The sequence below is a fragment of the Canis lupus genome, chromosome 34 (genome assembly GCF_003254725.2).
Source record: "Canis lupus dingo isolate Sandy chromosome 34, ASM325472v2, whole genome shotgun sequence".
Classification (NCBI taxonomy): domain Eukaryota; kingdom Metazoa; phylum Chordata; class Mammalia; order Carnivora; family Canidae; genus Canis; species Canis lupus.
Window position 1 is genome coordinate 37,091,413 of NC_064276.1, and position 27,236 is coordinate 37,118,648.

At 38.0% G+C, this 27,236-nt stretch overlaps 2 protein-coding genes across 11 annotated transcripts in view; both read right to left on the bottom strand.

Annotated features, from left to right (window-relative positions):
- Nucleotides 1–27,236, bottom strand: part of SPATA16 (spermatogenesis associated 16) — a 236,455-nt gene that overhangs the window by 5,838 nt on the left and 203,381 nt on the right. Inside the window, exon 11 of one of the 10 annotated variants that reach the window (XM_025425623.3) lies at nucleotides 7,778–8,094. The exons of the other annotated variants lie outside the window; for them this stretch is intronic. Coding sequence (XP_025281408.1) covers nucleotides 7,972–8,094 — 123 coding nt within the window. The 3' untranslated portion in view covers nucleotides 7,778–7,971. Of the gene's footprint in view, nucleotides 1–7,777; nucleotides 8,095–27,236 lie in introns of those variants that run through there. 10 annotated transcript variants of the gene reach the window in all.
- LOC112645976 (T-complex protein 1 subunit eta-like) lies at nucleotides 24,925–26,763 on the bottom strand. The gene has a single exon (XM_049105720.1). It carries the CDS (start codon nucleotides 26,684–26,686, stop codon nucleotides 25,055–25,057), a length of 1,632 nt encoding a protein of 543 aa, XP_048961677.1. The 5' UTR covers nucleotides 26,687–26,763; the 3' UTR covers nucleotides 24,925–25,054.

Below are 27,236 nucleotides of genomic sequence, written 5' to 3' on the forward strand. Positions count from 1 at the left end.
TAAGATTTTTATTTATTTATTCATGAGAGACAGAGATAGAGGCAGAGACACAGGCAGAGAGAGAAGCAGGCTTCATGCAGGGAGCCCAATGTGGGACTGGATCCTGGGACCCCAAGATCACACCCTGGGCCCAAGGTGGCGCTAAACCGCTGAGCCATCCGGGCTGCCCAATATATGTTCTTTAAATCACCATATCCAAAATATCATTAGTGAGATATTTAACATTTTTTTTAATACTAAGTCTTTGAAGTCATCAGGTGTGTGTTTTACACTTATAGAATTTTTCAATTTGGACACTAAATTTTCTTTGGAAATGTTTGATCTGTATTTAGATTTCATAAAATTTACAGTTAAAAGGTAGATTTTCATCCCCAAATTGTTCCAAATAAATACTTTGAAGTATTTCAAATACTTCAATACTTTCAATACCCGGATGAAGTGCCAATTTTTAAATTTAACTTAAAAAATTTTTTAAAAAAATAAAGTTTAAATTAGAATTAGTTCTTTGGTTGTGCTAGGTACATTTCAGGGGCTCAGTAGTCCTACTTGGCCAGTAGCTACTGTATTGGATACAGAGCAAGCTGCTCAGGTCAGCTTTGGGCAATCCCAGGTATGTATAATGTTAACATTACCTGGGACCCAGAAGGTCTTAACAGTAGTCTAATAATAAAACTCAAAGAAGCAATATATCAAGTTCCAACTCCAAGTTCGAACCCCAGTTTTGCTCCTTTGTGTCAATAAGGACATTACCTCACCTTCTGGACCTTGGATTTCTCATCTGTGGAAGAAGATAATATTTCTGGCCTCAGCTCTATAGTAAGGCCTAAATAGGACAATGACTTCACCTTCCTGAAATCTCATTAAGAATGGAAAGATTTATCATCTCCCTTTGTAAAAGATCTAGAATTTGAACACAGATCTTCCAAAATCTAAGCCTATTTTGTTTTCCTTGTTATGATTACCACCACCATCAGTTAGCTTGAATCGAGTGGTCGCTATGAGAGGTACTGTTCTTAGGGCTACGCCTTTGATAGCTGCACTACACCAATTCTCCCTTTCTGGTTTCGAGAAAGTAGGGCCTGGCATAGCTCTTCGTATCTATAAACCTATTGTACAAGGCTTAGAGAAAAGGCGGGCTTGTTATCACTATCAGGGATGCGGTCTGCCCATTTCTCATGAAATATTTGCCTATTTCCCTATACACTTACTTAAAAAGAAAGTCGAAGTCTTGATTACTCATGCATGTTTGTCCCACACATTGCCTCGGACTCATAGAAGATCACAACAACAGAACATAAGCAAGAGTTAATTTTCATGCTCCCGTGCCATTTATTAAATGATGTGTGTGGAGAGTGATTTTGAGTTCTAATTATTTCATGTAGTCTGTTTCTGGTTTCTTTTCACTAAGGTACAAGCAGGATATGCTTACATTTATAAATTTTGGGGATGCTCTTTGGGTCTGTTTTCTGATTTTTTTTTTTAAAGATTTTATTTATTTATTCATGAGAGACACAGAGAGAGAGACAGAGAGAGAGAGAGAGGCAAAGGGAGAAGCAGGCTCCACGGTCTCCAGGATCACACCCTGGACCGAAGGTGGCACTAAACCTCTGAGCCACCTGGGCTGCCCTGTTTTCTGATTTTTTTTTTTCTTCCTTTGATGACTTATCAAAAATAGGAATCTGCCCCTACGTGTCATTCTAGGCCATTCTGTCCTGACAATCTGCTGCTCATCAAGGCTGCACCAGAGTCCTTTGTATCCCTGTCCGGGAGCCTAGGGCACTGCTGAGTGGATCAGGCAACTTGTGAAATATCTGATTGAACTTGGACCCCATCACACCATCTCCATCAATCAGGCCACTATAAATTAAAGCTTTGCTCTCCTAGTGGTCTTTCAACTTTCAGTACATTTTGATTTAAGGGACTTTGGTCTCTGATCATCTCGTACTTTATGAGGTGGCATTCTGCACGTGCAGGGAAAGAATGACACAAAACACTCGGAGAAGACAAGTACGAGGAGGAACACAAGCAAGTAAATAGGGACAATCCCCACGTGGTATCATGTTCTTTATACAGGCAGGTGAGACAGAATTGGTGCTGTGTAGTAGTTACTTCAGTGACCTTCTGAACTGTACGTCTAAGGGATGTGTGGTAGGGGTAGTTATAAAAAATTTTATGCCACAAAGAATTCTGTAAAAAAAAAATGCTGTCATAGGCCTCTGTCTATGGAACAGCAATGACTGTGATGCAAATATCAGAATATATGATTATTTTCTTGTAAACAGGCAAATAAAAGCTGATAGGAGTTGGCCTTTCTCTGCAGAATAATATTGAATAATAAGTTTTTTGAGGATTTTTTTCTTATTATCAAGAAACATATACTTACTGTATAATATTAAGGAAAAGATAATAAAATCACCCATAACTACTTCCATTAAAGATAACCATTCTTAAAATATTTTGTATTTCTTTCTAGTCTTTTATATGTATGTATTTTATAGCCTAGTTATAATTGCGCTGTATGTAGTTTTATATCTTGCTTTTTTTTAACATTATAAAATTTTTATGTTATTAGGTGAAGCATTGGATAGAATGTCATAAATCATTTAGTCTATTACCTATGTTGAAAAATTTTGGTTGAGTTCATTTTATTTTTCTACTTAAAATAACCCTGTGATGAATATCGTTGAATTTCTATCTTTTAGTATGTATTTTATTATTCTTTCAGTATAGTTTCCTAAAAGTGGAATTATTGGGGTAAAGGTTATAAATATTTTTAGAGCTCATATCGACAGATTGCTTTCTAGATGGGTTTTTAATTTATCCAGTGTTCTATTCTATCAGAAGCCTATACTAGTGCCTGACAAGACAGGTTTTTTAAACAGGTGTATTAGCATGTCGATACCAAGGTGCAGGTGGTTCTCTTCAGAGGAGTCACCTTGGAAAGCTATACTTATTTAAATGTAGTTGCTTCTGTACATGCCATTACTTCAGAGAGGCCCATGATTTAGACGTAGAAGAGTGTCACCAATTTGGGTTCTGAGTAATTTTTGGCTGTTTTCAAAAACTGCATGATCTGTTCTCAAAGAATAAAGACTTGTGACTGTCAAAGACATACAAAAGTATGAATTACCAGCAAATGGCCTTTGCTACTTGCTTTTCCTTCTTCAAGGACCCTGCTCCTGCTGAAAGCCGCTGTGACCATCAGAGCAACGCCATAGAAAGTCTGGAGGTGAGGAGACGGACACTGTGGTGTGTGCTGTCCACAGCCTCTTCCCCTAGCAGTGTCTAAGTAACTGTGGTCACTTGGCTCCATTCGATTCAGAGAACAAATTAAGACCTGAATGTGGGGGATTAGCATAGTGTCTTCATGACAAGGTGATTTTACTGGAAGAAACAATTTGATTTTTCTACGGAATGTGGTTTTTAAAAAAATTTCATTTATCTATCTATCTATTTATTTATGAGAGGCAGAGAGAGAGAGAGAGAGAGAGGCAGAGACGTAGGCAGAGGGAGAAGCAGGCTCCATGTAGGGAGCCTGATGTGGGACTTGATCCTAGGACCCCAGGATCCTGCCCAGGGCCAAAGGCAGGCACTACCACTGGGCCACTCAGGGATCCCCTATGAATGTATTTTAATGGATTTTACTTGATGAGAGAGAGCAAGAAAGAGAGGAGAGTGGGGGCGGGGAGAGAGAGAGAGAGATACAAGGGCCAGAGAGGAAGCAAGTGAGTCAAAATTTTATTTTATTTTTTATTTTTATTTTTTTTTTGAGTCAAAATTTTAATAACTGGGGAAATCTATGTGAAGAGCATATCAGCTATGTTTTACTATTCTTGCCACTTCTCTATAGGTTTGAAATTGAAAAGATGAGAAAACATCTGTAAGGGAAGAAAAATAATTTTCTTCTACCATTCTATGTTCCTGGCCAAGATCCCCCTGTATAAAAAGACACAGTAATGGGAGAAAAAAAAATTAATTATGTATGTATGCACGAATAGAGGCCCCTCAAAGATAGGAGACTCAAAGAACTGACCAGAGCGGGCAGCTTTTGTACTTCTTAGACTCGAGAAACAATAGGATTGTGTAGAATTGACAAGCCAGAGGGGTTTGGGCTTGGGGTAGCAAATGGTCAAGAATTAACGAGGTTTATCAATTCGGGGGAGCTAACTTCCCTATCTCTGGTGATAAGGACGTCTTCTATCCTCCTGGTACAGGGAGATTTGTTTCCTGATTTCAGGGGCACAGAGGAAGTTTAGAATATTCTTCTTGCACTGGCTGTTTCTTAAGTCTCTTTATTCAAATAATATGCCAATGTGGTATGTTTTAGGGTGACAAATTCTGAACCCCTACATATACAAACGACACCAAAATGCCCTCAAGAATGGTCCAGAAATGACTGAGAATGATTAAGGGCCTGGCATCGAGGCAGATGTGGATCAGAACATACACGATTTTCACATGATCATGGGTAGTCCCCTTTGGAATTCTTCCTTTGGGTGTGGGACTTGTGTACTTGACCTATTTCTTACCCCCATGGCAACCTCCAAATACACTGTATGGATGGAATTTATCATCTTAATATAGACAAGTTGGGAAGAATCTGTTTAGTCATTTTGAAAGACAAGTTGCCCCTTAGCACTAGAGACCAGCAGAGCTCTGCTCCTCATCCAGATGCTCCTCAAGTAGTGGGAGATAAAGGAAACTGAGATTATTGAAGCATTTAGGGGGTGGACTAGCTATACAATTAATAATATTTCAATTGATCTGATCATCAAATGTATATCACTTCTCCTTTTTGGATAGTATGTCTTTTTTTGTTGTTTCACTTCATGTCTTTGGAATGTTACAGAATAAAATCCAGTATCCCTTCAAGAAAATGTCAGAGATAGAACATACAATTTTTGGTTCTTTTGGTCCATAAACCTCTGCAAGGAATGATCATACTAGGAGATATTAATTTGAACCAAAACTTAAGAGTAGCCACATCAATAAATCCTTGTTTCAGGTTAACTTTGAGGTGACAAGAAAATATCTTCCAATAGGGTAAAGGAACAATTCTTGGATTTTAATGTGCATATAAAACATATAGAGACTTTTTTTTTTTTTTTTGAGAGAAAATGTGCATGTGGGGGTAGGGGGAGGAACAGAGGGAGAGGGAGGGAGAGAATCTTAAGAGGCTCCCTGCTTGGCACAGAGCCCAACAAGGGCTTCATCTCACCACCCTGAGATCATGACCTGAGCCGAAATCAAGAGTCAGACACTTAACCAACTGAGCCACCCAAGGCACTCCTACCCAGGGATCTTCTTAAAAACACAGATTCAGATTCAGTTGATCTGGCGAGGAGCTTAAAATTCTGCATTTCTCACAAATTCCCAGGTGATGCTGAGACTGCTGGTCCATGAATCACATTTCAAATAGCAAGCTGAGGACAAAACAAGTCTTTGGAATCAAGCAAGACATGAACCTCTTTGGGCCTTGGTTTCCCCAGTTGTAAAATGGAGGAAATGCATATATGAAATTCTGGTGAGGCTGAAATGAAATAGAAGCATTTTGCAAGTGCTTTGTAAACTTTGCTTTCTCTTTATTATTATTATTGCTATTGTTTTTTACTAATACCATATTGCTTTACAAGTCCTTCCTCCGCAAAGAACTTAAAAAGAAAGAAGGGATGGGGCCTGAGTGGCTTAGTCAGTCAAGCATCTGACTCTTGGTTTCAACTCAGGTCATGATCTCAGGGTTGTGAGATCAAGAGCTACTTCGGCTCCACGGTGGGTGCGGAACCTGCTTAAGATTCTCTTTCTCCCTCTCCCTCTGCCTCATACTCCACCTCTTCAAAAACAAAAGAGAGAGAGAAAAAAAAAGAAGGGCTGGAGGCCAGGTGCAGTAAATTATGCTGCATTGTTGCTATTCAAGGCTCTTGATACTAACGTAGAAACTGGAGACCACCAGCAAAATTCATTCCTATGGACAATGCTGTGGAACCTGTTAAAATTCTAAAGGTTTGATACCTTGATACCTTATTGAAAACTATGAAGATTGATTCTCTTTTTCCAGAAGTTTCTTTTGAAAGCTTTGAATTTCCATTATATATCATCCTTCCTAAGACTGACTAGAACTTCTTTCCCGAACCAAGCGCCAGCCAAACCAAGCACCTAACCAAGCACCGGCCCAAATAACCAATGGACATTTAGCATTGGATGTGGGGAAAGTGATTAAGCAGTGAAGCTGTAATCTAGTAATCGCAGTTATATTATTTTCAAATATAATCTTCAGGTACTGTGGAATGAGAGAATTTTAATCTTCAAAAAACTAAGATAAAGCAATTGATCACTTATTGAATATTAATACATTTTCCAGAGAAAAACATCTGAGTAAACAAACAGACAGTGCTAAGATTCTATCTCCACTAAAAACAGTTACAGGACATAGAAATCTTTTTGGAAAATAAAATTTTAACACTAAAGTCAAAATGCAAAACTAACAAGCTTCGTTTCCTAGAAGCTTGTTATGAGAATTTTTTTAAAAGATTTATTCATGAGAGACAGAGAGAGAGAGAGAGAGGCAAAGACACAGGCAGAGGGAGAAGCAGGCTCCCTGAGGGGAGCCTGATGTGGGACTCGATCCCAGGACCCTGGGGTCATACCCTGAGCCGAAGGCAGATGCTCAGCCACTGAGCCACCCAGATGTCCCAAGATTTTTTTTTTTTTTAATGGGAAATTCTAACAATAGTGAGAAGTGATAAGAGCAGAGGAGGTCAGAGGGAGTCTGAGCCATTTACCTTAGACTCCCGCATTTGGCTAGACCCAAGGTGCTATAGAAAGAAATTGTTTTCTAGTACTTATGAGGATAGAACTGAGGTGCCACGCCAGTGTGAGTTTAAATCGAAAAGGAGTTTTCTTAAACTCCACGGTCTTTAAATGCCTACAATTACATTAGCAACTAGCTTGAGGTAAGGCGATAGCCGTGATGGAATTCTCTGGAGTGGGGTAGAAAAGAAGGGACTACTTTGATCAAGGTAAGATGGTCCCTGGGAAAACCAAAGTCCTATTTTATTTCAGAATTTAAAAATATTTATACCTTGTGTAATTATGAGCACAGAAATCTAATATATATTTAAGATTAAATTATTAATTGATGCCTTTACAACCTACAGTATAATGAAAACTTCAGCACTGAATATTTTATTCTCTTTTTTTCCTTTTCATGTTTTTATCAGTGTTCTCTGAGATCCTGGCCATTTTCCCCCAGATTTTATTTTTTTTTAAAAAAATCTGATTTCCTGTTTATTTTACTCTGTGTCTGAGTTCTTCCTTCTTACCCTATCTTCAAATCCCCTTGTTGGTGTCAGCAGAGGTATTGAGTGATGGCTTTTGACTCACGGCCTTGTCACATATGTGTGTTTGTGTTGAGTGGTACATTTAAGGAGAGGGGAATATAAAGGGTAGAGATTTTAGGGGAAAAAATAGAGATTTTAATGAGACAGCTCAACTATCATATCGGTTGTACCACATATGACTTATCTCCATAAGGGCTGAGAAAGTATATTATGAGTTGTATAATTTTTAAATTTGCATGTCTATTGTTTGTCCCTATCTATCCACGGCGTGTGAATAACTCTTGATGGTACGCATGAATATGCATGACTATTATAAGCAGACTTGGGGAAACCTGGTAAAGGTTAGTAGAGTTTGAAAGAACAAAGCAGGTGAAAGAGGCAGCGCTGGTTATTTTATGAGCTGTTGAGCTACGTTAAGTCAAATTTGAACAGGAGTCAAGTCAAACTTGTTGAGAACATTTATTGCTGCCAGTCAAGATGAGTGAAGTGTGCAAGCCCTTTGTAACACGGAGTCCAGGGCCGTGCGCCCTGGGCCTTGGGCCAGAGGCCTTTGCTCCTGGATTGTCACCTGAGGCTGCGGGCGGCCACTGCCCCTTCCTCTGGGACCTCGGGGTGGCAGCCCGGCCCCCAGGGACTAGCTTGGCTGCACTGTCTGAAGCCGCTTCAGTTTTGTTTTTTGCCTTCGAGCAGTTCTCAGTTTTTTAGTTTTTAAGAAACTGTCCTCTAATTGGTATAGGAAGTCCTCAATTCGTCCAACCTAGGAGAAATAAACAGATTGGACAAGGGTTGCTGCTGTTTTTCCAGGCTTTGTGGAATTGGGAAAATGGTGAGGTATTTAAAATTACAAGGCGTTGGACAGGTCCGTGTTGGGACGGAATTGGCAGAGATGGAAACGAGTGAACATAAAAGCCTCCCTCCTTTGGGGTTTCCGTTTCAGGGTCCCTTATTTTAGGAACTCGAGGCAGGCCTGCCGAGCCCGCTTCACCGCCGGGCCCGCTGTGCCGGGTAGTAAGTGCGGGAATAGCATCACCCGCCGACTTCAATGGTCAGTAAAACCAGGGGTTTCAAACAGAAGTAAATAGTGAAAAAGGATGCCTTTGGAAACAAACAAAGCCAGAGTTTCTGGCATTTGGGAGAAAAATGAACATTACACGTTGTCTTAGCAAAGAACCATTTCTCCTTTAAATCAAGACAAAATTTTGGGGAAATACATTTTCTTAAAAAATGCCACACCCCAGGGAATGAGATAAAGTAATGACATGCACAACAATCATTCTTAAAAATAAACTATTAGTCTTTCTGCAAAGAAAACTTACAATTATTCAGTGACGGTTGGTTGAATGTGTTGTACTATTTGTCACTATTTTATTCTACTAAAGAACTAGAGCAGCTTGCGTACGTATATGCTGAGTTGGGCTCTCATGAAGAGTCTGTAGGCACAATAATTCCTACTCAGCCCTGACTCCCAGCACCTGCATATTGTATTAGCCTAAAGTCACTGACTGAAGAGCCCATTGTCATAAAGTTAGCTCAAAGCTAGAGCACTTATTATTCAAGGTACACGAACATATCATCCACTTAAGATAAAAGCACTTAAACTCTAATTTTCCAATTTTGAGTTCTACTTTTAAATCACTTGATTTATCATTCGGGGTAATATCCAAAAGATAATTCAGATTGTCAAAAAGAGAATAATAAATGGTAGCACTCATCTATATGTTATGCTCGGGTCTTTTATCACACCAGGTGATGTAAATTGTCCATTGGTTTCCTTAAGAAAATAAGGTAATTTATTTGTGGGAAAACAATTCTTTTTGAAAACCTAAAATTACTTCAGGTAAATTTCTCCCCAAACACACTGTTGTTTATGATGTCTGATCATTGCAGCAATCATCAAAACAATCTGACAGGATATTTTTGAGGGGGGCTGTCATGAAACCAGTGGATTATTCTATGTACTCGGTACATCGGTACTATCCAACCTGCACCAAAATCATAAGTAAAAAATTAACACAGAGCACAATCAGAACAAACACAATGGATGGCACTTTACCGTTACTTCAGTAGCTGAGTTGATGACTCACTCATGTTTTTGCACTGGAAATGTATCATTTAAATCAAAGCTCTTTACAATTAGAATGTTTGCAATTAGTCCAAATACCATTCAAAATTACAATCTTAACGTTACCAAAAAAAAAGCTTCTTTCAATGTTAATTGGTTTAAAATATCCATTAGGTGGCTGCTGTCTTTGTTCCTCTTTAAATTGTATTTGTTAAGAGCCGAGTTGACTAACTGGGTTGCCTTTCATTAAAAAAGACAAAGAAGAGGGGCACCTGGGTGGCTCAGCAGTTGAGCATCTGCCTTCAGCTTAGGTCATGATCTAAATTATTATTATTATTATATTATTATTATTATAAATTTATTATTTTTTATAAATAAATACTTTTTTAAAAAGACAAAGAAGAAACATAGGATGCCTGGTTGGAACCGAGAGTACTTGCTAAATGGAGCTGGAGTACACTACCTGCTTGTCTTACCCCGGCCTAGGTGTTTACCGCCTCCCTGGTCGGTTCACATGCTGTCCTTTCAACCTGTTCTCCTAACGGTACTGGAATGATTGATTGATAGATAGATTTCATTTATTTATTTATTCATGAGAGACACAGAGAGAGGCAGAGACACAGGCAGAGGGAGAAGCAGGCTCCCTGTGGGGAGCCCAATATGGGACTCGATCCGGGGACCCCGGGATCACAACCTGAACCAAAGGCAGATGCTCAACCATTGAGCCACCCAGGTGCCCTGGAATGAACTTTTTAAAATGTAAATCTGGTCACATTTTTTTCCTCGCTGAAAATACCTAAATGGATTCCCAAGCCCTTCACATGGCCTGCACGGCTCTGAGTGGTCTGGTTTCTCTTGTATCTCTGATCCTGTCTCCTATCACTCATTTGCCTCAGTGTGTAGCACATCTGTCTTATCAGAGCACAGCAGGGCCGTGTTCTCTGTACCCTGGGTCTTCCTAATGACATGCCATGCGACGGAGTACTCCTTCAGGAACCCTTAGATTTCCCCTGAATTTCAGGTTCAACACCAGTGCCTCAGGGACATCTTCCTTGACAATCCAGACCACACTGGGTTTCTCAGTAACATATATGTTCCCATAGCAGCCCATTTATCTCTTTGCAAATTGTAAATTTTTTTTCTTACCTAATTGTTTATAATGATTTATTTAATATCTGTCTTTCCATCTGGGTTTTAAGGTCTATAAGGCAGGAACTAGGTCAATGTCATCCACCATTCCCCAGCATCTAGGATACCGTAGTCCCTCAGTAATCCTCCTCTCTGGTAATAGAGCTGAAGACCTCAGAAACCAACTTGTTTTTCCACATTCCCAGGGATGCCTGGTATGCAACGTATCAGAAGGCTTTCTTTTCTCTTACAAATTAAATAATTACCACTTTCATTTGCCATCATCCTATTGTCATCATTCAGCTTTGAGAGTCTCCAGGCAAGGTACTTACAAGGTGTAACCTCTGTACTCCAAGTGGACTGAGGTAGAAAGGGCACTGGATAAAGAGAGTCAGGAGTGTTGAGTTCTGCTTGTGGCCCCAGATAACTTTGATCTGTGACCCCAAAAAAGTCACTTGGCCTTTCTGGGCTTAGCTTAATTGACCTTTGGTGAAGAAAGGGTTTGCCTGGATAATTTCCAAGGACACACCAAGCCAAAAAAATTCCATGACTTGTACTCACATTAGATCTAAGTTAGTCCAATCTTACATGAGTCCTCACATTTCTCAAATCAGAGGTTATTCCCTTAGATTATACCATTAGGTGAATGACACACTATGCAGTAAAGTAAGTCCATTTTAGCTTCTATACTTTCTGAAGTGTAGGAGAGCTGCAACATGTTTTTAGTAAAGCTGGTTCTTTATTTTCTTTTTTTAAGTCAAGGAAAGAAAAATGCTAGTTGAAGAGAAAAATAGATTCATATAACTAAGAAGAACAGATTGCGAACGATAGAAATTTCTATAAAGCCCTTAGGGAAATAAAACACAAAGAAATATGTAAGCATGTAAGGAAGGGAAATGAGCCAGTTTTTGGAGCAGAGGACTTATTAGAGTTTTTCTTTTCAGCACAGAATCTACTTGCTTAACTATATCAGATAGTCTAGCTGGTCATTCTGGGTCTAATTTTCCCATTTGCAAAATGGGCAGATGGCATTTTTTTATGCATCTATGTGCCAATGCTGACTTGGCTTTTCAGAACTATGGACATCAGAACAAATGAGCTTGCAGAGAATTTTGGGATGTGAGAGGACCAAGGGGACTGAAGGTCTCAGCGAGAGGCCAGATTCTCACCTATCGTATGGCTATCATTCATAGTCCACATCAAAGATTAAGGAAGTTATTATCAACTAGTTTCTCAGGACCTTTAAATCTTATACACAAAAATCTGTCAGTCGCGATTTAGTGTAGATTCAAGAAGTTCAGAATGAAGTTCAGAACTGTGGAACTCTAAAAGAGAAGCAGCCTGAGAAGTAGTAATAGGAGATCTCAAAATTAAGACTTTAACAGTACGAAAACAAATAATGCCAACGAGTTAGAAATGTGGAGGTAACTAAACAGACCAGCTTATATGACAGGAAAATTTCTAATCAGCTTAGATTTCAAAGGGAGCACATTTGTTGTTTCATACAAAGATTTATTGACCATTTACTGTACTTGGCACCATGATAGGGTGATAAGCAAAAATATCAGATATTTGTTTATGAGGAACTGATATTCACGTAGGAGAGGTTTAATGAAAACATGGTTGCAGTAAAGCATAACTGTCTATATTAGAATAATATACAAAAAGTTCTATTGGCAAAAATGTCAGAACAGTGAATTCTATTTGAAGGAATGTGGACATGCATTGCTAGACATAGGAGGTGGCTCTTTGCCAGAACAGGAAGTGCATTCCAGAGGAAGGCCATCCATAAGAGCAGAGTTGTGAAAGAACGTGGGCTACTTGATAGGGGCAAGTTTCTTAGGGCATAGATGTGATCAAGGAACTGGGAGTAGAGATACATACAGCAGGAAATATTGATTGGGGTCAGCTTATAAAAAGTGGAAAAGTGTTTAACCACTTTTAAACTTTTAAAAGTGTGGTTAGTAAGTAAATCTGGTACCATTATGTGGAATGGAATGCAGCCAGGGAAACTAGAGGCAGGTGAATCAATCAGGGGACCAGTGTACTAGGATATGAAGGATGTTACGAGGGCCTGAATCAAGAACTTAAAAGATATTTAGGAAGTAGACTATAGACTTGATGAAAATTTCTGTGTTGGGACAAGAAGGCAGGCAAGATTAGGAATGACTGTAAGTTTCTAACTTGAGATAATGATGATTTTTAATGAGATAAGAAATACAATGAGATGAACAGTTTTAGGGAAAAGAAATGAGTTTGATTAGTGCCAAATATGAAAAAAATAGAAAAAAAGGTCACATAATCAGAAGTTAATTAAAACTGGATGTATAATAAAAGGCAGAATGAAACAAAACTCCAAATTAAAAAAAAACAAAAACAAAAACAAAAAACAAAACAACAACCCACCATTTTGAAGCCTACCACATGAAAAGCATTTCGGCAGTGAAAAAGTGCTGAAGAAAAACAAAAATGATGCTTTCAGTTATTCAGAGTAAAAAAGTGATGATCACAGAGACATAGTACTGAAGTCAGATATATCTGGTTGGGAATTCCAGCACTTTCTTAGAAGTTGTGTGACTTTGTGCAATTTTATTTAACTTCTTAAAAACCTAAGTTTCTTTTTCTATCAATTGCTTCACAGGGTCCAGTAAGATTAAATTAAACAATTTATGTGAAGTATGCGTAAGTCTGAATCACTATTATTTAATAGTAGCAATAATACTTGAATCTGGAAATGTATGCGCAGTAAACAGGAAAAGACAAACCATAACTAAATGAAAAAATACAAAAGTGAGGTAAAATAAAAAGATAAAACATCATTAATAGACACTACGTTTTTGGCCTCTACTCTGGGAGGGATGGTGCCTCAGTAACTCAGCTAATTGTAGTTGCCATATGTTAAAGGCTTGTGAGTAGGTAGGAATTTCAAAATTCCACTATATAAGAGACAGAATTAGGAGGGGGCAGAGAGAGGAGAGAAGAGTTTCTGACGGCACATATTAGTTGCGAGTTCAGTATGAATCAACAGTATTCTCTGGGTGCTGCCCTAGAAACTAAGCGGATCACAGAGAACAATGTGTCTATCTCATGGAAGCAAGCGAGTGTTCACTGATGGATGAATGAAGAAAATGTCTTACACACACACATACACACAGAGGAATATTATTCAGCCAGAAAAAGAAATAAATCTTGTCATTTGCAACAGCAGGAATGGAACTTGAAGGCATTGTGTTAAGTGGAATAAGTCAGAGAAAGACAACCAAGCTCATAGATACGGAGAACAGGCGGGTGATTGTCAGACGTGCAGGGGTGTGGGGGAGGGGGACAAGGTAGGTGAAGGTGGTCAAAAGGTACAAACTTCCAGTGATGAAATAAGTCATGGGGATGTGCTGTACAGCATGGCATGGTGGCTACAGGACTAGAGTTGATGATATGGTACTGTATATTTGAAAATTGATAAGAGATTCCATCTTAGAAGTTCGCACAGGAAAAACTTGTAACTATGTGTGGCAATGGATGTTAACTGGACTTAGTGTGGTATATATGAATATAATATATAATATTATAATATATAATAATATATAATAATAATATATAATATACTTGGCAGTATATATGAATATAATTATGTTGTACACCTGAAACTAATATAATATGTCCATTATATCTCAATAAAAATATGAAAAAAAAGCCCTTTCAGTAAAATGTGTCTGTCTCAAAGGAGACAAAGAATTTTATCCCTTCTCTGCTCGGGTCATACCACATCTGGGCTATCATGTTTGGTTCTGGGTATGCCAAGGGTCTGACCCCAAACTGTATGAAGAAAGCTGAAGGATCTGGAGGTCTTTAATATGAAGAAGGGATCGTAAGAGGAGTCTGTGGTGTTGAAGTATATCAAGGTTGTTATGGGGGAAGGGGTGATGGGTTTCTTTTGTGTTGGCTAATCCAGGAAAAGCGTGCTATCCACAAGTAGGGAGTGAGTTTGTTTCTCAAGTCTTCCACTAGTCATGCAGACTTCACTACTGACCTTTAATTTTTCTCATCTCTAGTATAAATAACAAATTAATAGTGATGATCACAGCCTACTTGACAGGGTTTTTGTGAGGATTAAATGGTTTGATGTTTGTGAAATGCTCTTGATAAATGGTGTAGCCATCCATGAAGATTCAAATAGCAGTACATTGTGTAGTGCCTGGTGGCTTCATAGTTTCATAGTAAGTACTTAATAAATAGTTGTTGAGTCAATGAATAACAGAATGAGTCATCAAATGGGTGACAAAGTAGATATTGGGTATAACTGTTTTTTCACAAGTGTATAAAAATGAAAGGAAATTTAGGATGAGGTATGGCAACCCCCACCACAGAGATTGGAAATCAAACATTAGGTGACTCTTGGAGAGCATGAAATATTTGTGAGTCATGTGTGAGCTGGATGTTGGATTTGATAAAATTTTAAAATCCCTTCCAATTGATCTGGATTCATTCAACAGAAATGGGCTCCATGGAAGGAGGGCAGATTGCAATTTGGCCGTACCGCATGAAGGAGCATTATGGAAATGACAGGGATTCAACAACTTTTACTGTTGTAGTTTTTTATATACTGAGAGGTACTGAACTGGTTGATATAAACACTCATAGATACTGGGATTCTTGAGTCTCCCCTGTATCCCATTTATAAGATTATCATCTCTATAAAGGCCTATATTTTCTTCTCTAGATGTACCAGAATTGTATCTTGCATGCACAGGGCCCCTTTTATGGATTAGCTTAACAGCAGAAGGTAGTTCACAGTGCGCTCATTTCCTTTTCATCTTATAACTGCACAAGATTATGCACTGGCACTAAGTTTTTTTTTAAGTTAATGATTTTATATATATGTTTTAGCATATCAAGACTTACGATTTTCTACTGGATTTCAGGATAAAATGCAACATTTTCATAGGTAAAAATAATATGTTTTCCCACACACAACCACTCATAATCACTTTAAATATAGGCCATGCTAAAAGGTACTTGAGTACTTACTCCAATAATCTTTTACTTTAAATTGGTTTGTATCTTCTGTATAGGTGGAAAGTATAGGGATGCCCTTGGGTCAGGTGATACTCTGTTCATTTAAGAGCTTTCATGTGAAGGAGGATTGCTATGAACTCTCCATCATTTTGTGCTGCTGACTGTGACTTCATTTGCACAGAAATCCAACCTATTCTCATGTGGTAATTGAAGGCATAGTGAAAGCAACATCACTGCCTTCCATTTATTGTGTGAGAGCTGGCCATGAGACCAAAGGCATTGCTGAGAAAGAAACGGAATTTTAGGGTAGTAGTTAGAAGGAAAGAAATGACAAGAAGTTCAATATCTGCAAAGCAAGTGAGAGATAATAACAATAAGGGACTATACAAAAGGAGTCGCCCAGTAGAGCTGTGAAAGGGGAGCCGTTCAGATGTGGTGGAGGGGAATGAGAAGTGCTGTGAAGATCTATCTGGGTGGCCCTTTTCCTTCCAAAGTCCATTAAAATCAAACACTACTGGGTTGAGTTGTGTTCTCTCAAAATTCATTTGTTGAAGACTTAACGTTCAATACGTCAGAATGTAACCTTATTTACAGAGGTAGCCAAGCTAAAATGAAGTCATTAGGGTGGGCTCTAGTCCAAATGATTGGTGTTCTAATAAAAAGGGGAAATTTGGGTAGGCACACAGGGAGTGCCATGTGTGGACAAAGGCAGAGATTTGGGTGATATTCCTATAAGCCAAAGAAGATAAAAATTGCCAACAAACCACTGGAAGCCAGAGAGGCATGTAACTGATGAGAACTCGTGGTTCTCAGAAGGAACCAACCCCGTGGACACTTTGATCTTGGAGCTTCCAGCCTCCAGAACTACAAGATGATCAGTTAGTGAATGGAAGCCATAAAGTGAATGGAAGCTCAATGAAGTTCGAATTTTCCCCTCAAATGTGGCTGATGCTTTCTAAAATCCACTTTTCGTGCTGGTTCATGTTAAGCCTGCCCAGTTTAGGTACTGTGGGAACCGAGGTGGCATCTTCCCAATGATGGCAGCAAAAAGAAGTTGACCTCAAACATGAAAGCGTGGATAAATTACCCTGGGAAGACTTGAACTGGGACTTCCTATTGGATTTCATGTAGCCTGGATCACGGAGACGGGATTAGGTATGTTTATAGTGGTTTGTTTGCATATGCTCATGCCTTAGAAATTTGGCTTCTCAAAGGATTTTTTAGTAAAGCTTTTAAAGATGACTAATAAGAAAAAATGTAGATGAAATAAGAATCACATTCTTCAGGAATAAATATCATGTTTATATGACTATGATGGTGGTTACAGAATGAGAATGTGTTTCTAGAGATTAGCAGTATGGACCCCAATCCTCTCGGCAATACAGACATTTCACTTCACCACGGTGGATTTGATAACAGTTTCTTTGCTCTGTTCCATTCAGTTTCCAGACCAAATGCTTTTAAATATTTATCATCCAAAATGGTTTGAATTTTAATTCTTATTAGAATGACAATTGTTTTCAAACAGGCTTGAAATTAATTTCTAAAATAAACTTAGTTTCTGAAACCAAGTTGTTTCTGTTATTCATAATATATCAGTTTCCTTTAGCTTTTGGCCTGCATTCAAGCAGACAAACGAGCCCCACATTTTTCCTTTCTCATTTAAGTGAATTCGGTATTTTATTCACTGTGTTAATCATAGGAGTCCAACATGAAAATATGAGGTGCCTACCCCTGAGAAGCTACAAAATGTGCAAAAACAACTTCCTGCTAAACTGTATTGCCAGCTCTTGATCGAAAACTCTCCTAACGATAATATTTTTTGTTACATTTAGCATAGAGTTAAAGAACAATTACAAAACCTTGCTATGACTTTGTCGGGGAAACCATTTATCATGTTTTTTTTTTAAAAGTTTTTTTTTCGACATCTAATGGCATAATTTATCTGAGGATTTAAATATGTATTTTTAAAACTTTTATTTTGGGATAAGTATGGATTCACATGCATCAGTGAGAAGCAATACAAGAAGGATCTATGTACTCTCCGTTTGCCAGAATGGTAACAGCCTGCACAACCGTAGACTACAGCCAGGATATTGACACTGATACGGTCAAGAAGGGAACAGCTCCATTACCCCAAAGACCTCACGTGTTGCTCTTTTCCAGCTGCACCCATCTTTCTTTAGTTTCCTCATCCCCGAAGCCCTGACAACCACAAATCTATTGTCCATTTGTACGATTTTGTCATTTTAAGAAGGTTGTGTACATGGAAACATGCAGTGGATAGTTTCTGGAGGGTTATTCAGGTTGTTGTATCAATAGCTTGTCCCTTTCCACGGCTCAGCAGTATTCCGTGTACCACAGTTTGTTTAATGATTCACCCCTTGAAGGGTGTGAATCCAGATTATTTCCAGATTATTTCTGATCTGGGGGCTTTCATGAATTAAATTGCCATAAACAGTTATGTACAGGTATTTGTGTGGCCATAAGACTTCGTTTCTCTGGAACAAATGACCAGGAGTATAAATTGTTAGGTCATGTGGTAGATGGCTATTTAGTTTTATAAAAAAACTGTCGGGGCCCCTGAGTGGCTTGGTCAGTTGAGCATCCAGTTCTTGATTTCAGCTCAGGTCATGATCTCATGGGCGGTGAGACTGAGCTCTGCATCTGGCTCCATGCTGGGTGTGGACTCTGCTTAAGATTTTCTCTCTCCCTCTCCCTCTGCTCCTTCCCTCCCCCCATGCTCTTTCTCTCTGTAAAAACAAACAAACAAACAAACCCACCCCTCCTCAAAACAACTGTGGCTGAATCATTTTATATTCCCACTGGCAACACATGAGGGATTCTCACCAGCATTTATTGTTGCCGCTATTTTTTATTTTAGCTATTTGATGGGTGTGCAGTGATTTATCTCATTGTGGTTTTAATTTGTGTTTCCTTAGGGGCCAGTGATGTTCAATATCTTTTAATCTGTTTACTTGCCATTCTCTTTGGTGAAATGTCTGTTCATATCTTTTGTCCACCTTCAAATTGGTTTAACTGCATTTTTTACTGTTGATTTTTCAAAGTTTTCATATCATCTCAATATTAGTCCTTTGTGGGTTTGTTGTCTGCAAATATTTTTTTCTTGCCTTGTAACTTGTCTTTTCATCCTTTGCAACAGAATCTTTTACAAAGCAAAAGTTTTTAATTTTGAAGTCTAATTTGTCAATTTAGACTTTTATGGATCATGCTTTTGGTATCAAGTTTAAAAATTATTTGCAAAGACTAAAATCCCAGAGATTTTCATCTATCTTTTTCTAAAAGTTTTATACTTTTGTATTTTACAGTTTTAGCCAGCTTTTGAATAAAGAGTGATACTTAAGTCAGGATTTTGTGTGTGTGTGTGTGTGTGTGTGTGTGTGTATGCCTACGTGTGTCCAAAGGCTCCAGCACCCTTTGTTGAAGAGGCTATCTTTCCTTCATTAAATTACTTTTGGCTTCTTTATAAAACATCATTTGAACATATTTATCTGGGTTTATTTCTGAGACCACAAAGTCTTGATTGTTGTAGGTAATAAAGTCTAATAAAGTCTTGAAGTTAAGTAGACTAATCCCTCCCCTTTCATTCTTTTTAAAAGGGTTTTAGCTATTCTGTATTCTTTGTCTTTCCATATACATTTTAGAATGGTCTTGTTTTCATGTATGAAAAATCTTCCTGGAATTTTATTTTATTTTATTTTATTTTTTTTCTTCCTGGAATTTTAATAGCAATTGCATTAAGCCTGTATATCAATTTTGAGAGACTGGTATCCATAATACGCTGAATCTTCAAATTTATGAACACGGTATATCCCACCATTTATATAGATCTTTGATTTCTTTCCTTATTGTTTTGTAGTTTTTAGCATTCAAGTTCTGTACATGTGTTGTCAGATTCATTAACAAGGCATTTTATTTTTTTTTTTGGAACAATTATAAATGGTATCTGTATTTTAAATTTCAGTGTCCTTGATCACTGCTAGTATACAGTAATATAATTGAGTTTTGCACATTTATCTTGTGCCTTGCAACCTTGCTGAATTCAATACTACTACCACTTACTATTATTATTATTTCTATTATCATCATCATTTTGTAGATTCCTTGGGATTTTTTTTATGTAGACAATCATGCCATCTGCAAATAGGAGAAGTTCTGTTTCTTCTTTACTGATCTCTATGCCTTTAATTTTTCCCTTTTCTTGCCTCTTGGCAGTGGTTAGAATTTCCAATATAAGGTCAAATAAGAGTGGTAAAAGGTGACACCCTTGCCTTGTTTCTGATCTTGGGGAAAATGACTTCAGTCTTTGAGTATTAAGTATAATGTTAGCTGCTGTTTAACAAGCTGAGGAGGTTCTTCTCTATCCCTAATTTTCTTTTTCTTTTTTTCTATCCCTAATTTTCTAAGAGTTTTTGTCGTGAATAGGTGTTAAATTTTGTTGACTGCTTTTTCTGCATCAATTGATAAGATCATGTGATTTTTCTTTTGTATCCTGTTAATTTGGAAGATTACATTGAATTTCAAATATGCAGGCTTGCATCTCTGGAATGAACTCTCTTGGTGATGGTTTATAATTCTTTTTACATATTGCTGAATTCTATTTGTTAAGATTTTAAGGATTTTTGCATCTATATTCATAAGGGACATTAATTTGCATTTTTCGGTACTGTTTTTGTCTTGTTTGTTATCAAGATAATACTAACTTTATAATATGAATTGGAGAGTGTTTCTTCCTCTTGTATTCTTTGAAAGAGATTGTATAGAATTTACAATCAAATCAGCTGGGCTTGGAGATTACTCTTTTGGGAGTTTTAAACTATGAATTAAATTTTCTTAATAGTTATAGGATGACTAAAATTATTTCATGTTGGGTGAGTTGTACTGGTTTGTGTCTTTTGAGGAATTAATACATTTCACCTAAGTGTCAAATTTATACGTGTAGAGTTGATCATAATATCCCCTTTTATCCTTTTGATATCTGCAGGATCTATAGTGATATCCCATTCCATTCCTGATATTGGTGATTTGTGTCTTCTCTGTTTTTCTTCATTAGTCTTATTGGAGCTTTGCAGATTTTATTTATCTGTTCAAAGAACCAGTGCTTTGTTTAATTGACTTTCTCTATTTTTTTTCTGTTTTTATTTTCATCAATTTTTAGTTTGCTTTTTATTATTTCCTTCTTTGCATTTGCTTTGGGTTTATGTTGCTTTTTTTTTTAATGTTCTTGAGATAAGACTTCAATAATTCACTTGATATTTTTTCTATTATACTATATACATTTAATGTTACACACTTAACTTTTAGTGCCACTTTGGCTGTGTCCACCAAATTTTGGTATGTTGTATTTTCATTTTCACTCAGTTCACTGTAGTTTTTAATTTTCCTTGAGATTTCTTTTTGATCCACGGATTATCCAAATATTTAGAGATGTTCTTGTTATCTTTCTGATGTTGGTTCCATTGAAGTTAGTTGAAGAAAACATTGCTTATGATTTCAGTTTTAAAAAAATTGTGGAGGCTTGTTTATGGCCCACGATATAGTTTATAATCCATGGGCACTTGAAAAGAATGTGTATTCTGCTGTTGTTGGATAGATGTTCTATAAATGTGGGTTAGGTACTCTTGGTTGATGGTATTATGGAGTTCTATATATATTTGCTGACTTTTTAAATTAGTTGCTCTTTCAATTATCAAGGGAGAGCAGTTAAAATCCCCAACTATAACTGCAGACTTGCCTATTTTTCCTTTAAGTCCTATAAATTTATGTTTCACATCTTTTGCAGCCCTGTTTGGTACATATACATTGGTATGTCTTCGTGGTGGATTGATTTTTTTTAAATCATTATATAATATTTCTCTCTGTCTCCAGTAATTTTCTCTCCTTTGCAGCCCCTCTGGCATTAATATAGCCACTACTGCCTTCTTTATATTAACGTCTGTGTGATTTCCATCCTTTGATTTTTAGCCTACCTATGTCATTATATTTGATGAGTTTGTAAACAGCATATTGTTGAATCATGGTTCTAAATTCATTTTGCCAATCTCTGTCCTTCAATAAGTGTATCTAGACCATTTACATTTAATATAATTATTGCTATGTAAAGGCTTCATCATTTTATTTTTTTTTCTTTTTGTTCTCTCTTTGTTTTTGTTTTTGTTTTTTAACCTTCCCAGGGATACTGAGACATTTTTTAGAATTCCATTTTAATTTGTCTAGTGTTTTTGGCACATCATTTTATTTCATTTTATTTTTTTAAAGATTTTATCTATTCATGAAAGACAGAGGGGGGGAGAGAGAGAGAAAGAGAGAGAGAGAGGGGCAAAGACACAGGCAGAGGGAGAAGCAGGCTCCATGCAGGGAGCCTGACATGGGACTTGATCCTGGGTCTCTGGGATCACACCCCGGGCCGAAGGTGGCATTAAACCACTGAGCCACCTGGGTTGCCCCATGGCACATTATTTTGTATAGAAATTTTAGTAGTTGCTCTAGGTATTAATATATATTTCAATATATAATATAAAATTATATAAATATCTGTATATATAGATACACTTCAATTGAGCATAAAATGCAGGCACCAGTAGACAAAATTTTCAGTTTGCTTTTTTCTTCACTTTATGTTCAATTGGAGATGCCTTACTTTCCTTAATATGTCTTTATCTTCCCCCATGTATAATTTGCTCTACATATATTCCTTCATTTAAATATTTGCTCTGCATATATTTAGGAAGTTATTAATTATTGATTTAATTCCCTTAATAGACAGGCCTATTCAGATTATCTATTTCTTCTTCAGTGAGTTTTGGCAGATTATGTCTTTCAAGGAATTGGATTATTTCATCTAGGTTATCAAATTTGTGGGCATAGCATTTGTTCACAGTATTCTCTTTTAATTTCCATGGGATCTATTAGTGATGTTCCCTCTTTAATTTCTGATTATTAGTAATCTGTGTCTTCTGGTTTTGTTTTGTTTTTCCTTGGTTAGGTTGGCTAGAGGCTTATTGATTTTATTGATCTCAGAGAACCAGTTTTGGTTTAGTTGATTTTCCCAATGGATTTCCTGTTTTCACTTTTATTGATTTCAGCTCTAATTCTTAATATTTATATTATTATGCTTACTTTGGACTTAATCTGTTCTTTTTTCCTAGTTTCTTACAATGAAAGTAAGATGATTTTAGATCTTTTCCAATGTTTACATTCAAATGCTACAAATCTCCCTCTCAGCACTACTTTCACTATGTCACATGAATTTGGTCAGTTGTGTTTTTATTTTCATTTGGTTTAAAATATTTTTAAATTTCTCTTGAGATTTCTTATTTGACCCATATATATTATATAGATGTATATTGTTTAACCTCTATGTATTTTGAGATTCTCTAGTTATTTTTTTGTTATTGATTCTAATCTAATTCCATCATGGCCTGAGAGCAGACACTGAATGATTTCTATTATTTTAAATTTTAAGGTGGGTTTTATGGCCTAGAATGTGTGTGTGTGTGTATACATATGTATATATACATATACATATATATATGCTTATATAAATATAAATAAAATGAATGAGAGCAATGATACAGATATGAAAAATAAGATTATTTTTTATAAGGTACTCACACTACTTGTGTAGTGGTGTAGTGGTATCCATTTGAAAGTGGACTTGGATTCGTTGTAACTATATTATATATATTCGTTGTAAATATATATTATACAATATATATATATTGTAAACTCTAGGACAACCAGTAAAAAAAAAGTAAAAAAGAAAAAGAGAGAGAGAAATATAACTGATATACTAAGAAAGGAAAGAAAGTAGAATCATATAAAATACCCAATTAAAACCACAAAAGGCAGAAAAAGACTGGAAGATTGCTGCATGCAGTTTAACAAAAAAACACAAGAGAAACTGAAATAGAGAAGTATGCTGTTCATAAGTCCTGGAGGAAGTACATAGCATGCCTCAACGACCACATGGGGAAGTCGAGGCAGGGTACAGAGAGAGAGAGACAGAGAGATAAGAACCAGGGCACATATCTTTATTAGGGCCCACTGGTGTTTTTTAGAATGGGTAATTTCTATTTTCCTATCTTCATTTTACTGATTCTTTCCTCTGTCCCCTTCCTTCTGTCATTGAGACCCTCCACTAAGTTTTTAAGTTTTTATTTTACTTCCAGTATAGTTATGATTCAGTGCTACATTAGTTGCAGGTGTAGTGATTCGACACTTCCATATATCACCCAGTGCTCCACAATACAAGTGCACTCCTTAATCCCCATAACCTATTTCCCCCATCCCACCCCGCCACCTCCCCTTTGGTAGCCATTAGTTTGTTCTCTATAGTTAAGAGTCTGTTTCTTGGCCGTCTCTCTCTCTCCCCAGCCCCTACCTTTGCTTGTTTGTTTTGCTCCTTAAATTTCACATAGGCATGAAATCATAGGTATTAGTCTTTCTCTAACTTATTTCACTTAACAACATACTCTCTAGCTCCATGCATGTCATTGGAAATGGCAAAATTTCATTCTTTATTTTTTTTAAGATTTCATTCTTTTTATGGCTGAATAATATTCCACTGTGTGTGTGTGCGCACGCGTGTGCATGCTTGTGTGTACATACATATACATATCCTCTCCTTTGTCCAATTATCACTTGATGAACATTTGGGCTGCCTCCATAGTTTGGCTATTATAAATAATGCTGCAATGAATATCAGGGTACATGTATCCCTTTGAATTAGTGCTTTTGTGTTTTCTAGGTAACAGTAGTGCTATTCCTGGATTGTAGGATAGTTCTGTTTTTTAATTTTTGGAGGAAACTCCATACTATTTTTCACAGTGGCTGCACCAGTTTGGATTCCCACCAACAGTGCACAAGTGTTCTTTTTTCTCCACTTCCTTGCCAGCACTTGTTTCTTGTGTTTTTTATCTTAGCCATTCTGATAGGTATGAGGTGATAGCTCACTGGAGTTCTAATTTGCATTTCCCTGATGATGAGTGACATTAAGCATCTTTTCATGTGTCTGTTGGTCCGTTGGCCATGTAGATGCCTTCTTTGGAGAAATGTCTGTTTATGTCTTCTGCTCATTTTAAATTGGATTATTTGCTTTTTGGGTATTGAGTTGTATCAGTTCTTTATATATTTTGGATACTAACCCTTTATCAGATAAGTCCCTGGCAAATATCTTTTCCCATTTAGTAGGTTGCCTTTTAGTTTTGTTGATTGTTTCCTTTGCTGCACAGAGGATTTTATGTATGTAGTCCCAATAATTTATCTTTGATTTTATTTCCCTTCCCTCAGGAGACTTATTTTATTTTATTTTATTTTATTTTATTTTATTTTATTTATTTTATTTTATGTCTTTAAGTTTATTTAAATAACCTCCAGTGAGAGCTGAGCAGGCCAATTACTACCCCTTCCTCATAATACCCATTAACCAAGACAGAGTAAGCATACCCTGCAGCCAGCCTGCCAGCCACTCTTGTGAGGGACAAGGTGCCTCTCAGTGTGGGCGGCCCCGGCCCCGTCCCCGGCCCGCAGCTGGGGGAGCGTCTACTGTTGAGCAAGGGTTTTTGATGGTCTTATCCACTGACACGATAAGGCAGGCGGCCTCAGAGGCTGCAGTGAGGGCATTGATGTGCACCATGGCTGGCTCCCACACAAACGCCTCAAAGTTGTCAGCAATGTCCTCATTGTTGACGTCCACTCCATACCACATGCCCCCCTGGGCATGCCGAGCCCGCAGCTTGTTGAGGATGTTTGTGGCATCAAAGCCAGCATTGTCACACAGCTGACATGGGATAATTTCCAAGGCCTTGGCATATGCCCCGATCAACAGCTGCTGTTTTCCTGGAATGGTCCTTGAGTAATCCCGCAGATACTTGGAAAGCTCCATCTCAATGGCCCCGCCACCAGCTACCACTGAATCATTCTTGATGGCCCTCCTGACGATCATGATGGCGTCATGCAGAGACCGCTCTGTCTCCTCCATAAACTGCTCAGCACCACCACGAAGGATGATAGTGCAGGTCTTGGCCTTGGGGCAGCCAGTGAAGAAATTGTACCTCTCGCCTCCAATCTGCATCTCTTCAAAGACCTGGCAGCGGCCTAGCACATCAGCTGACAGAGCATTCACACTGGTTTGGATGGAGCCTCCGCAGGCCATCATTGTCCTCTTCAGATCCTCCTCCGGCACCCGGCCAGCACAGAACATGTCCCTGTCGGCAAAGTACTGGGTGGCCACATCCCCAATGGGGAGTTTGGACAAGACGACTTTGGCTCCAGAATGATGGATCCTCTCTAACTTGTCATAGAGAATGTTCCACTCAGCATCAACAATTGCCTGATAATCCTCCACCGTGTGGACTCTGATTTTAGCATTATCTTTCTCAGCTTTCAGCTCAAGCTCAACATTTAAAAGGGCAATCATTGGATTGTTGTACTTTTTGGGTTGCATTTCAAACCCAGCATAAGAGAAAGTCTTCTTGAATGCAACGCCAGCTACCAGCTGGGACTCCTCTAGAGCACCACCTTGCACCTTCTTGATTCCAATCATTTTAAGCTGCAACAACTCATCGAGCATTATCACTGCATCCACCACCATCTTAGCGAAGAAGGCTTTCTGCTGGGAAATCAGCTTAGAGCTCAGGGCGGTCATGGCACACTTCTCCAGCAGCTTCCTCTGTTCCACTTTATCTTCCTTCTTCACGGTCACAACGATCTCTTTGATCTTGTTAACTGCCAACTGGGTGGCAGTGCGGAAAGCTCGGATGATGATCTGTGGGTGCAAACCTTCTTCCACATAGGGTTTCACCTGCTTCAGAAACTCTGCAGCCAGCAGGGTCACTGAGGTGGTACCATCACCGACCTCAGCGTCTTGGGATTTAGCAATGTCCACTAGAGTCTTTGCTGCTGGATGGACAACATCAAGGAGTTTCAGAATTGTGGCCCCATCATTAGAAATTGTTGCTTTGCCTCGGCCATCTACAATCAGCTTGTCCATGCCACGAGGGCCTAGGGTGGTTCTTACAGCCTCTGCAATCACCTGGCAGGCACTGATGTTACTTACAAGCTGGGGGATGCCCTGGGAGCTATCGGTCCCCTCTTTTAACAGGATAACTGGTGTGGGCATCATTTTGGAAGCTTATTCGGTGGCCCGCTACTCCTCCAGTCTCCGCGTCCGGGCGGCCTGGCAACCCCACCAGGAGACATATTTTAGAAATATGTTGCTATGGCCAATGGTCAGAGAGATTCCTGCCTGTGCTCTCTTCTAGGATTTTTATGGTTTCGGGTTTCACATTTAGGTCTTTAATACATTTTGTTTATTTTTGCATATGGTGTAAGAAAGTGGCCATTTTTCATTCTTTTTCATGTATCTGTCCAGTTTTCTCAATACCATTTGTTGAAGAGATGGTCTTATTCTCACTGGATATTCTTTCCTGCTTTGCCAAAGTTTAATTGATTATATAAATATGTGTTTATTTTGGGTTTTCCATTCTGTTCTATTGAGTTATGTGTCTATTTTTCTGCCAGTACCATACTGTTTTGATCACTACAGCTTTGTAATATAACTTGAAGCCCAAAATTGTGATGTCTCCACCTTTGCTTTTCTTTTTCAAAATTGCTTTGGCTATTTGGCACCTTTTGTAGTTCCATTTAAATTTTAGGCTTGTTTGTTCTAAGCT

Coding starts and splice junctions, on each gene's coding strand:
- LOC112645976 (XM_049105720.1), bottom strand. CDS start 26,686: ATGATGCCCACACCAGTTATCCTGTTAAAAGAGGGGACCGATAGCTCC.